The sequence below is a fragment of the Rhinatrema bivittatum genome, chromosome 7, assembly GCF_901001135.1.
Source record: "Rhinatrema bivittatum chromosome 7, aRhiBiv1.1, whole genome shotgun sequence".
Classification (NCBI taxonomy): Eukaryota; Metazoa; Chordata; class Amphibia; order Gymnophiona; family Rhinatrematidae; genus Rhinatrema; species Rhinatrema bivittatum.
In genome coordinates, this window is record NC_042621.1 from 69,835,252 (window position 1) to 69,849,085 (window position 13,834).

General features: G+C 45.8%; 1 protein-coding gene across 1 annotated transcript in view; it reads left to right on the forward strand.

Moving 5' to 3' along the window:
- C7H16orf78 (chromosome 7 C16orf78 homolog) overlaps positions 1 to 13,834 on the forward strand; it is a 37,274-nt gene that overhangs the window by 11,168 nt on the left and 12,272 nt on the right. The window contains exons 2-3 of the mRNA XM_029610632.1: positions 2,710 to 2,850; positions 10,944 to 11,094. Coding sequence (XP_029466492.1) covers positions 2,710 to 2,850; positions 10,944 to 11,094 — 292 coding nt within the window. The remainder of the gene's footprint in view (positions 1 to 2,709; positions 2,851 to 10,943; positions 11,095 to 13,834) is intronic.

A 13,834-nucleotide genomic window follows, 5' to 3' on the forward strand; every position in this document is an offset into this window, starting at 1 on the left:
TTTAGTATAAACATTTTTTTTTACTGCTAATGTTATATTATACAGCACATGACATCAAATATATTTTTTAAATTAATACAGTGCCACACGCACAAAAGCCACATAGGCAAATATATTAATGTGTGCTCCACTAGCACTGGTACATTTTATGATAAATGTTAGTAATATATCCCCAACTATGTTTAAAAGAAGTGATTTCTCACTAGGCCAGCAGAATTTGATTACAGCAATTAGTTGAAGCTAATGATGATTCACAAAAACACGGTTACTCTGAAAACTATCGGTTTTAGGAAACAAGAGAAATGCACCATGGATCCACCCATTTAACATACAGAAAAATGGTTGAATTAGCACAAGTTTAAAACCTGTGAGCAGCCAGCGTCAATTGTCATGGCTTCACCCTGGCTGACCATTCACTGATCTTTGATAAACAATCATAATGCAATCATTGAAAAAAAATAAATAACAACCCTATAGTCGCTTATCTCATGATTAAAACAGGGTCTTGGGATTGTAAAAAGAAATCAGGATACGCTAGTTCTGGTCTTTTAGGGAGGCAATAATCAAACTGCCTGCATTGGATCAAATACCTTAGGTACCCTTCAAACTTGTAATTTTGTTTTGATTATTGCCATGGGTACCTTAACAACATAAGAACATAAGAAATTGCCATGCTGGGTCAGACCAAGGGTCCATCAAGCCCAGCATCCTGTTTCCAACAGAGGCCAAACCAGGCCACAAGAACCTGGCAATAACTCAAACACCAAGAAGATCCAATGCTACTGATGCAATTAATAGCAGTGGCTATTCCCTAAGTAAACTTGATTAATAGCCATTAATGGACTTCTCCTCCAAGAACTTATCCAAACCTTTTTTGAACCCAGCTACACTAACTGCACTAACCACATCCTCTGGCAACAAATTCCAGAGCTTTATTGTGCATTGAGTGAAAAAGAATTTTCTCCAATTAGTCTTAAATGTGCTACTTGCTAACTTCATGGAATGCCCCCTAGTCTTTCTATTATCCGAAAGTGAAAATAACCGATTCACATTTACCCATTCTTGACCTCTCATGATCTTAAAGACCTCTATCATATCCCCCCTCAGCCGTTTCTTCTCCAAGCTGAGCTGTGGTATTTGTGGTATTTAAAGGGAAATAACACACCTTCAGGTGAATTTTCAAAGAAGTTACGAATGTAAATGCAACATACTATCATAGAAATTTTAAAAGCCATTTACCGTGTTAAGTGCACATAACGCAAATAAAACCTAAGGACAATTCAATGGCATATATTGCAGCAATTTTCAAAAGCCCGCTTCCACAGATAAAGTGCATTTACACATGTAAAACAGTTTAAAGCATGTAATTGCTTTTGAAAATCAGGCCCCTTAATTTTCTACATGCAATCTTCCCAAAGGGGCGGATTTTAAAAGAGTTACGCGCACAATATGTGCGTAACCCTTTTAAACCCCTCCTGCGGACGCCAAGCCTATTTTGCATAGGCTCAGTGACGCGTGCAAGCCCTGGGACACGCGTATGTCCCGGGGATCAGAAAAAGGGATGGGGAGGTCTGGGGTGGGGGCGTGGCCAGACGCCTCCGAAGGCCCGCTAGGCGGGGGTATCGCGTGCCGGCACTTGGCGCGTGCAACCTACACCTGCCCGGTGGCAGGCGCAACTTAAATAATAAAGGTAGGGGGGGATTTAGGTAGGGCTGGGGGGTGGGTTAGATAGGGGGGAAGGGAAGGGAAGGTGGGGGGGGGGCGAAAGGAAAGTTCCCTCTGAGGCCGTTCTGATTTCGGAGCGGCCTCAGAGGGAACGGGGAAAGCCATCGGGGCTCCCCTAGGGTTCGGCGTGCATAAGTGTGCACCCCCTTGTGCACGCCGACCCCGGATTTTATAACATGCACGTGGCTGGCGCGCATGTTATAAAATCGGGCGTAGATTCGAAAATCTGGCCCAAATTGTTTCCCTCCCTGACTAGAGTTGCCAACTGGCTCCAGATTTTCAGGACAGGTTGATCCAGTCCTGGTTTTACTCCCTTGCATGCAGGTACTTATAGTCTTGATTTTCTTTGGGAAATGCGACAGGTAAATCAGAATAAGTCCCAGCATGCAATGGGGGTAAAACCAGGTCTGGATCAGCTTGTCCTGAAAATCTGGAGCCAGTTGACAACCCTACCCCTGACCTAAAGACGCGTTCAGAAATGCATCCCATCAAGGCAGGCAGAACAACGCTCATAGTTTTACCCACATTGAGAGTGGTCAATTTTTGACATAAATCAGCTTTCAAAATTGCCCTCTCCCAGACTAAATTAAAGAATTTAAATATCTCTGGAGAAAGGGAGTTTGCCAAGGATGTGATATAGTCTGGACTGAGAAAATGATGGGTTATAGCTACAAGGGAGAAGTATTTGTTGGGTCTTTTTTTCTTTTCCAGCAGCTAGAAAGCTAACGTTGAGAAAGAGGCTAAAACATAAAAATACAGGGAGAATCGTATATTGTCACTTATCTTCTTCCTATTTGCGCAGACTATCCAATCTGAAGCATATTTCAGAAAGCTCTCACACTGTAAACTGACGGCCTTCACCAAAAGGGGGAACCTATTTCTTTTGCTCTCTTAATAAAAAGTATCCTTAGCTCCCTTGCGGACTCTGCCTTGCATGGTTGGTTCATTTGTAAGTGTGAACAATTTTCTTTTCTCTCTCTCTAGCTGACGAAGCTTAGACGTTCTCTAGACAGCATGAAGACTCTGAATGACTCCCTACTGAAACAGGAGGAAAAAAAGGTGAAGAAAAATCTGGCAAAACTTGCAGAAACTTCCATCTGTGGACCCTATAAAAACATATACAAGGTATGGAAGTCTCTTGCCTCTGAAGGGTAACAGATCTTGGCTGTTCCAGAATAAATAGGGGCCTTTCTAAATTTGTATCCAGCTGTCCATGCTTCCCTGAAGGTATCGTAAATACCTCTATTATGCAAACATGGGTGAACCGAAAATCCGATCGCAATTCTGTGATAGGTGTTGCATTTGGCGATCCATGGGCTGCTCCCGAAAACTGCCACACTTACCCCCTCGGGCCAGGCCTCCCCTCATCATTCCCCCAACGCCGGACTGCCTTCCCCTCCGGGCAGCGGGAAGCCGCGCCTCAACACAGCAGGACACCGCTGCATCTCCCATGACAGGACACTGCCAGCACTGCTGGGCACGCACCTGACGTCATCAATCTTAGAGGGCCCATGGCAGGAAAGACCAGGAGGACCCTGCAGGTGCTCCTCCAGTACCTTGGCAACAGGTCTCGCTACGTCCTTGTGGCGTGAGTTGCCCCAGTGACCATATCCATGTTCTCCAATCAGGGCTGTTGTGAGGGGCTCAGCCGCCCTAGGCAAGCCATTGTGCCGAGCGCCCTTCTCCTGCCTCTAACCCCCTTTTTCTCGCAGGCCTTCCTGATTGGGGGGGAAGGCGGAAGCTGTGTGTGCGCATACGAGCAAACAGCGGCTTGCACCTCTTTCCTTCAGGTGCCGGCGGCCCCGTGGCCTCTCCAGCTGCTTCCGGCTCGTCGTCCCCCCTGGGATGGCAAAAGAGTGGAGCGGCCTCAGTCACTGGTGGGAAGGACAGGGAAGGAAGCGAGAAAGACTCAGGTACCGAAACCGTAGGGAGGGAGAAAGAGGAAGACCCCGGAACAGAAGGAGAGGGAGAAGAGCAGAGGGGCCTCAGTCATAAGTGGGATGGAGAGCAGTGGGTAAGGCTCAGTCATCTGGACTGGCAGAAGGCAGAGTGGCGACAGCGGGCAGGGGAACTTCGGACTGGGTTCAGGCACCGGAGCTGGCGGGAGGGAGACACCAGACTATGTCTGTGGTGGCACGGGGTGAGCGGAAAAGCGGCAAAGCATCAGGTCTCTGAGGCTCTTGCTGCCGAGGCTGCTGCCCCTGGGACCCTGGCACCCTAGGCCGCCACCTAGTTCACCTAATGCTTCCTCCGGCCCCTGTCTCCAATTCCTGCACTCCATGTATTCAGTCCCAGTGGTCCTTGTCTTCTCTTCAGTTCCAGTTCTTGAATTTGTATTCAGTCTTCAGTTCTTCAGCTCTTCAGTCTTCAGTCTTCAGTCCTCCATGTCTCCTCATCTGCCCCCTATTCTGCTCCTTGCTTTCCTACCCTGCCTATCCGTCCTGCCTTTCCCTTTGGGTGGATACCTAGTATTGACCCTAGCCTGCCTCTTGGACCTTCCTGAACACCACCTGCTACAACCCAAGAAAGAGATCTAGGTGTCATAGTGGATAACACATTGAAATCGTCGGTTCAGAGTGCTGCGGCAGTCAAAAAAGCAAACAGAATGTTGGGAATTATTAGAAAAGGAATGGTGAATAAAACGGAAAATGTCATAATGCCTCTGTATCGCTCCATGGTGAGACCGCACCTTGAATACTGTGTACAATGCTGGTCGCCGCATCTCAAAAAAGATATAATTGCGATGGAGAAGGTACAGAGAAGGGCTACCAAAATGATAAGGGGAATGGAACAACTCCCCTATGAGGAAAGACTAAAGAGGTTAGGACTTTTCAGCTTGGAGAAGAGACGACTGAGGGGGGATATGATAGAGGTGTTTAAAATCATGACAGGTCTAGAACGGGTAGATGTGAATCGGTTATTTACTCTTTCGGATAATAGAAAGACTAGGGGGCACTCCATGAAGTTAGCATGGGGCACATTTAAAACTAATCGGAGAAAGTTCTTTTTTACTCAACGCACAATTAAACTCTGGAATTTGTTGCCAGAGAATGTGGTTCGTGCAGTTAGTATAGCTGTGTTTAAAAAAGGATTGGATAAGTTCTTGGAGGAGAAGTCCATTACCTGCTATTAATTAAGTTGACTTAGAAAATAGCCACTGCCATTAGCAATGGTTACATGGAATAGACTTAGTTTTTGGGTGCTTGCCAGGTTCTTATGGCCTGGATTGGCCACTGTTGGAAACAGGATGCTGGGCTTGATGGACCCTTGGTCTGACCCAGTATGGCATTTTCTTATGTTTCTTATGTAACAAAGATTCAAGATACGTAAAGGACTCAGACAGAGTCACAGGTTACTTGAAAGGTACTCAGGATACTTGAAGGATGAGAACAAAGATTCAAGATACGTAAAGGACTCAGACAGAGTCACAGGTTACTTGAAGATGTGGGATTGCTTGAAGAACTAAGACGAGACGCAAGTTATTTATTTATTATTTATTTATTTGTTTTTAATTTTTTTCTATACCGATGTTCCTGTATACAATACATATTGCACCAGTTTACATGGAACTGAACTGTCGCCTCAGGGGCGGAATACATTGTAACATGTTGACTGAGACAGACTCAAGTTACTTGAAGAACTGAGACGGGACACATTTTGCTTGAAGAACTGAGACGGGATGCAGTTGCTTGAAGAACTGAGATGGTATTCCAAGGTACTTGAAGGACTCAGACGGAGTCAAAAGTCAAGAGTTCTGAATAGGTACTGACACACCATGCACCCTACGCAGCCCAGTCAAGGCAGGTCACAGACCACGCTGGTGGTTCCCGACTCAGGATACTTGGAGGTTCCACAAAGAAGACTCCGGCGAGGCCTGCACTGAGGCTCGCCCTCCACAGCCAGTTAAGGCAAGGCACGGACCACACAAATACGGGACAGGTTATGCAGAATTCATTCATATGGACAAGGCAAACGCAAGGGACTCCAAAGACCTGGACAGGAATCAGCAAAAGGGAGGAGGACCTCAGGATCCCAGGGACTCGGAGTAAAAGGCTCGGCATGGAGCTCGAGCGAACTCGGAGTATGGAACCTGAAGCTCTAAGGGTTAAAAGCCAGAATCCTCTGGAGGCTTACGCTGCCAAGGCAAAGGACATCTGAAAATGAAGATCAGAATGTGAAGATATCGAGAGAATAGGACATCAGGACTTCAGGGACTCTGAAGGACGACACATTAGGAACATCAGGAAGATCAGGAAAACTGAAGAGAAGGACGTCAGGTTGTCAGAACATCAGGAACTGGACGGATGAAGACACAGGATCTGACGAGAGACCTTGGCGAGGACGAAGATGAAGACATGGAATTCCAACATGGAACAGAGTGCCTAGGAGAAGCAAGATGGAAGAGAAGTCCTAAGGAAGACTGGCTCCTTGCGAAGTCAACGAAGCAATGAAGACAGGCCCTTTTAGTAGGTCTGAAGAGGAGACTCCCATGATGACATCACAGGAGGACCACTCCCATGCTGGCCCTTTAAATATATAGAGGAGGCACGGCCCCACACCTAAGGAGATGGAAGACAGGACCGTGGAGAGCGGCATCCCTGCCACCGAGTGAAGCAGGAGCTGGAACAGGCCGTAAGGCAGGCCCGATGTGGGAGGCAGCTTCCTGCCACGAAGAGGACGCTGGAGATGGCTCTCCCTGCTGAGGATGAAGGCCCCCTCCCCACGGAGGGGACAAAAGTAACGTTGGCGGCCTCGGGGCCACATGGGAATGCTGTCAGCAGCCTCCTGGCCACAAGGGTTGCACCCAGGCGACTCCCTGCCACCGGGTAGTGTAGTAAGGTCGGTCGTCTCCAGACCACATGAGGAGCGTCGGCGGCACCCTACCACGGGGCGGCTGTAAAAAGGTCGGCGGCCTCCGAGCCGCGTAGGAACGCCATCCGTGGCCTCCTGGTCGCAGGGCAGCCCTGGAGCAGCTCCAGCCGCGCTTGAGAAGACGTCGGCGGCCTCCGGGCCGCGGGAGAAGAAGGAAAAAAAAGAAGAAAAAAAAAGAAGAAAAAAAAAGAGAGGTGAGAGGCTGCCATGGCAGAATCGTAACACATCCTATGGACCCATGCAGCAGAGTTATAAATGCAGAGGTGGGCATACACCAGTTCTCTCTTTCATTGTGTGAGCTGGACTCTCTGACAGGGCTTTCCTTGGTAACTTCATCACGTGGCTAATTAGAGCATGGCAGAGGGGGATGAACCATTGTTCATGAGCCTTTATGTTACAGATAAATGCGATAATATTGACCTAAGGTGCCAGGTTGCTTCTTATCCCTCTTCTTCCACAGCCTTCTGGAAGATCTCCAGGTAGGGCTTCTGTGAAACGCAGCAGACTGATCTTAGGGCAAAAACAAGACTTTTTTGAAATACATTTTTTTTTTACAGGGCATCCTTAAAAATGCTTTACCTTCTCAGCTAGTTAAAGCAAAGCTGTAAGAGAACAAAAGTCAGCCCCCAGGACTCAGCCAAAAGCACGGTGAACTGCTTGGATTTAAGTATCTTGTCTAATGAAGCCAGCAGAGCTCGGGCACGTGCTCAAGCTTAGGAGAGTCAGGGAAGGTTAGCTGCTTGCAAGCCTTGCTAAGCGCAAGAGCGACACTGAGAATTAATCTCAGATAAGACTTCCCTGCGCACTGTGTTCAGAGAAGGAGCTTGCGAGGGGACACTGTAAACAGTGGGGAAGGAGGTAAAAAAATAATAATAATCCCATAGCTTTAAAAAGAAAGGACAAGGAAAAGCAATCCTACTGGCAGTATCTCCCCTTTAGTTAGAGTCCCTAGGAATAAAAAGATTTTATTACCCAAATAGGCAAAAGATGGAAGCCATTAAGACTATTAAGGCATTTTATTGAGTGCCAATGACAGCTCAATGTACTGCAATGCCCTTAAAGCAACAGTACTAGCAAATAAAAAAAAAAAAAAATCAAATAAAAATGGCTCTGCATTTCTTATGTCGTGTTAGCTGGCAGTTAAAGTAAGCAGCAAAATCATTAAGCTTCTCTGTTTCCAGAGGCAGTGTTAGTGCTGTGGAGCTGGGAGGCTCTGAATGAGCTTCCTTCCCAGGCGTTCCATCCGTTACGAATGCGGGCACACGGGTGCTCTGCCACCCTGATCCTTCTCAGAACACAATGCATCCAGCCGAGGAGTACACTTTACAAACAGAAGGCTGGTTTTACTTTCAAAAGTGCAGACTGCTTACTCCAATAAATTTAAACAATATTGTAAGTATATAAGAAATAAAATTTAGCAATCAAAAAAAAAAAGGAAAGAAAATCTTAGAGTAAGATCTAAAGAAGCCACGCCAGCAGTACTAAATTTGATATTTTGAACAAATTGTCTTGAAATTTTGCTTGAAAACATGCACACAGTAGCACATTATTTATTTATTTGTTTATTTTTAACTTTTCTATACCGACATTCCTGTAAAATATACATATCACATCAGTTTACAGTACAACTTAAACGTTCGCTCAGGGCGATACAAGGAACAGAGGTGGCAATTAACAGTAAAGCGTGTCATAACATAACATATCCTAACATGATTTAGAGTACAAGGCTTCTTTTCTGCGTTGTTTAAAATAGAAAGGTGGATTAAATCAAGAAATCCAAACAGTGTTCCAATCCAGGTCTCGCAGACATCACTGCAGCAAAAGCAATGGAACCCATCCCGAGCCTCCGTTTGTTAATAGCATTGTAGAGTTACTGGATTATATCTCTGTGCTCCAAAAGCTAAATATTATTTTATACGGACAGAGAAAGAAAAATGTAATTTGGGGAAATACAAGGCCTAGTGCATTTTCTTTCCACTGCTTAATAATTATCAGAGCGTTTGCAGTGTTACCAGAGGAAGGGCAGATTGTAACCTTATTCACCAGCAAAGGCAAAATACTTGCGGAACCCTGGTGAAGGCTGCAGTTATATTTCACCAGAAATTTCATCATAGCTACACAATATGAGAAAATTCCCTTGCGAGTTATTCCCACTAAGGACTTTTCCACAGGTTACCGGATGAGGAAGCGACTTTGTAACCTCGCGCTGAAGATAGCCAGCCAATAAGCCAAAAAAAAATCACCCCAGTTTTGCAAAGCAGCTTTATGTGCGGAAGTCTGCTTTGAAAATGATGCTAGCAATGCTCCGCGCATGCAGATACACCTGCTATTTGGTGTGCAGAGTTTTGCCAAGCACACATTTAAAAAAAAAAAAAAAAAAATCAATGTTATTGGAACTTCTGTAACTTTTTTTTTTATGAATGCTTTGATGACTACTTGGCATTGCCGGTCTTAGGCATCATTTGCTTTCCTCGTTTTATATTCCGTGTGTTCACGTGATCCCTGCCCCATACTTTACAGGATGTGGGATGCAAGTCATTTTAAATTAAAAAAAAAAAAATGTACGTGAATAAGTCCCAATCCCACCCAGACTCCAACCCTGCAATGCCTCTTTCCCTGCGCATGAAAATACACACGCAATTTTATGTGCGTATCGGTCACGCTATTTTCTAAAGGGTCTTTCTGCGGATAAAGTACTGCTTTAGAGAGTGATTTTCAATAGTCTGCATAAGTCAGCGCATATGTATTTAAGTCAGTGCCTCTAAAGCTACAGAAATATTTTACAGATTGATAACAGCGGCCACAAAGTTAACGAAGTACTGTGTATCTCTGACCTGAAGTATGTGTGCCTACTGCCTATATGAGTATGCGCCCATATGCCTAATGCAGCAAACAGCATACTTTCTCTACCCGTTTAACAAAGAAGCACATGCACATCTTTTCCTCGCAGAATTGTAGCATGTGCATGATAATAACCCTGACTGACACGAGGAACGCATGTATTTTATAAAGAATGTGTGTGCGCCACTTATTAAAATACTTGCGAGCACTCACGCATGTTTGGCATCACCAGTTCACCCAGAACCTCCAGCACTTTGCCCTGAACCCTCCCCCCTCCCCCTCCGCCATCTCCACCACCAGCACTTAACCCAGACCTCCTACCCAAAAACTGCAGACAAACGACAAGCACAATGACACAGCCATGGTTTAATTAGCAAGTGTAGAAAAATACAGACAAGTTTGGCAATGAATGTGCACATATACCGCTTGCAAGACAGGGAACTTGTGTTCCGACTTCCGAACCGCGCCCTGGAACGCTCTTAAACCACCCCGTGGTTTCCCTTTCACATTTACACGCAGCTTTGTGGCCGATGCAAAACAGTGGGCTCAGCCGAGCGCGCTGCTTGACCCGCAGCTGGACGCGGGTTTTGGAGGTGCGTCCACAGCCCCTTATGCTATAAGGGGATTGGCGCATCCAACGAACCGCGAAACTAATAGCGCTCATCACATGCAAATGCACGTCGATGAGGCTATTAGTTATTCACCCCACCCGCACAAAAAAAAAAAAAACGTGTGCTGGCCCCGCACGTTTTTACACTCAGAATTTAACGCCCGCCCAGAAAATACTGCTTTTCTGTACATCCCCCGACTTAATATCGTGGCAAAATTAAGTCTGAGGAACCAAAAGTTTAAAAAGTTACAAAAAAATTTATTTTTTTTTTAAAGTGCCGGCACTCAGTTAATGAGGGTCCATTTTCCTAACCCGTGGCTGTGCACCGGTTAGGGAAAGCGATGCTCGTAAAATTGAGTGTCCGCTTTCCTAACCCGTGGACAGCCGACCTCTCCTGGGCGCCCGCTGCTGATTGACCCTAGTGCCTCCTTGGCAGCACAACCCCTGATTTAAATATTGCATGGCCCCCCCCCCCCCCCCCCAGAAGAGGTGCCTGGGCGCGCGTTAGGACAGCGGGTGCTGAACATTGAGCGCCCGCTTTCAGCGCACTTTTATTGCATTGGCCCCGTGCATGCTTTGGGCTCTTGCAAAATATTACTTATGCTTACTTACGTGCGTAAGTTCCAGTTTCGCACACAGAAACATTTTGAAAATGTACCCCTTAAAGTGCTACTTTACCCGCAGACGTCCCTTCGAAAATGCACCTCCCTGGGAACTAGACCCCCTTATAACCGACCCAGTTATAAAACAATGCGGCAGATTTTTATAGCGACAAACTGAGGTGGCGTAGAGAGTCATTTTCCCCCTTCTTTACGAACATGTTGTGCTGAGTCCTTCTGGAAGGGGGCTCCAGGACGCAAGAAACCCTCATGCAATTTCTTTCCTTTCTAACAAGTCTTTCAGACCCATTTCGGTGCCAAAGCAGTGCGAGCAAGCATTGCTGACTTCCGCAAGCGACTCTGTTGAAACTGCAGGGAGCCAGTTCTCCGACCATCTGCCCAAGTTTGCAAGCTTTCTGCGGCAACCAACAAAAAGAATCAGCTATGGTAGGTGATGCGTCAACACAAATGACATTTTTACGAGGCTTGATTTACGTGCCAGTTTCTTAAATGCATAATCCATTTTCCTTATTACTATAATTAGTGCTATTCAGATTCTGCTGAGAGCAGAATTCCCTCCAGGCCCCATTGGTATAGCACTGTGAATCTATATGACAGCCCTAAAAATAACGTGTATCTCTGTAGCCAACAATATGAGAGATCACTCTCAAAACCAAGGAGCTTTTAAATGGTATTTGGGGACTGATTCACTGTCTATGAGAAACCTTCATGAACCAAACCCTTGGATGCCTTTATTATATTCCCTAGCATTGGGTTGGAATGTTAGCAAGAAGTTTATTTAATTGTCTCATCTCATGCGTAGTCCTGTTATCAACTGTGTGTATATGTACTGTGAACTACAGCCTAAACTGGAGAGTTGCAATGGGAAATTTTGCCTGAGGGGTAAAACATAACCGGTGGAAATGTATACGGTCTCAAAGTTAAGGCTAAGGGGTGAATTTTCAGAACATTTACTCATGCAACATTAGCATAGAAGCATGTAAGTAGCTTGTACTTGTGTCCATGGTGTCTTAAAAACATCAAACATAGGCACATAATTTTGGTTCTGCAGGCACATTTGCACGCGAAAAAAAAAGGGGACTTTCAGGACGAGGCCGAAAGCTACACATGCAAGTTGCTATTTTATAGAGACTTGCGCGCATCCATTTATCAACTTATTCATGTAACTTTGTACCTGCTATTTATCCGGCACAATTGATATCAGCTTTCTCTGTTGTTTACTTTTGGTTGGGTGAGAGGGTCTGGGTGACCTGGAATAGGACTGGGTGAACTGATAGAGGTTTTGGCAAACTGGTGATTCCAATTAGGCAGGCATGTTTTAAAATATACTGCCTTACATACTTAAACGGAGCTCTCTGCAAGCAAGTGCTGAAGTTTTATCGTGTGTAAGACATGCACGCATGTGTTTTTTATAATAGGTAGTGCATCCATTATACAAGCATGGTCCTTCCACAACCACATTCAGTGATCTAACGCGCTCTCATACCATGGTCTCGCAATCAACATTCAAAAGTAACAGGCCATGTGTAACTCGATCTTGCATGGTTACAAAAATGCAATGCTGTATGTGGGAATGCTCCATGGGTTATCGCAGGCTGTCACAGATTGTGGAAGGATCATGCCTACATAATGGATGAAGGGCTTCTTAGAGTGTTAATTATTACACATGTGATTGTCCTCACATTTTAATAGTGAGGATTCATTCGAGTGTTGCTTCTCCAGGCAAGCGTTTGGTAGTGACATTCACCTGAGAAACCCATGTATGACGTACGGTTATGAATCTTATTTAACAGAGGGAGAAATTGAATGCTGACCCCCCCCCCTGAAGAAACCAGACAGGCGAAACAGCAGGGCCCGTCGTCGGGATAGATCTGTTCCTTTTCAGCTACATTGTGAATTTAAAAATTGGGGCAGATTTTCAAAGGGGTACGTGCGTAAGATACGCGCGTACCCCCCGAAAACCTGCCCCATGCTCCCCCTGTGCGCGCCGAGCCTATGTTGAATAGGCTTGGCGGCGCGCGCAAGCCCCGGGACGCGCGTAAGTCCCGGGGCTTTCCAGAGGGGGCGTGTCGTGGACGAGTCGGAGGGCATGTCATGGCGGCACGTCATCCGAGGGCAGGGCCGTGGGCGAGTTTCCAGTCCGGGGGCATTTTGGGGGCGTGGCCAAGGCCTCCGAAACTGCTCCCGGGCCGGGGAATCGCGAGCCGGTGGCCGGCCTGGCGTGCACAAGTTACGCCTGCCTTGGGCAGGCATAATTTTTGCAACAAATGTAGGGGGGTTTAGATAGGGCTGGGGGATGGGTTAGATAGGGGAAGGTAGGGGAAGGTGCGGGGGGGTGGAAGGAAAGTTCCCTCCGAGGCTGCTCCAAAATCGAAGGCGGGTTGTGCGGCTCGGCGCGCGCAGGCTGCCGATTTTGCGCAGCCTTGCGCACACCGACCCCAGATTTTAAAAGATACGCACGGCTACGCGTGTATCTATTAAAATCCAGCGTACTTTTGTTTGCGCCGGTCGCGCGAACAAAAGTACGTGCGGGTGCAGTTTTTTAAAATCTACGCCATTCTGTATAAAGTAAACTCTAAACTTAATATTACTGTGTTGTTTACATAGGGGTAAAATTAGTGATTTTTTTATATATGTGTGTGTGAATGTTGAGACTGGATGAATGGTGGGTTGTGGTCACTTCCATTTTGTGATTTTAGTGGGTAGATATGATGAACTTTGTAATATATATACATTTTATATATATCTGTTATCTTGTGTTTTGAGATGTAAATTTTGCGTCTTGTAATAAAATGGTATTTTTGTAAAATTGTATTTAAAACAATGATTCCTTTATATGGTTATAGCGATTATTAAGGTTAGGAATTATATGTGAACTCTGATGTAGTACTGTACCTTTCTCCTAGGTAGAAAAATAATGCGTTTTCAATGCATTTCAGGTATATGCACCTACGTATGGAGGTAGACATACGAGTATTTTATAGTTTGAGCAGACCTCATACGCACAGGTTGTAAAATACCTGTTGTGGATCTCCGTGCGGCTTACATGCACATACATGGACCATGCAGAATTGTCTGAAAGTTAACCTCCCAGGGTATTGTTCTTTTCATTATAGTGAGGGCTGTATCAGGTTTCACAGAGCCCAAATAAAATTCAGTTTCTGCC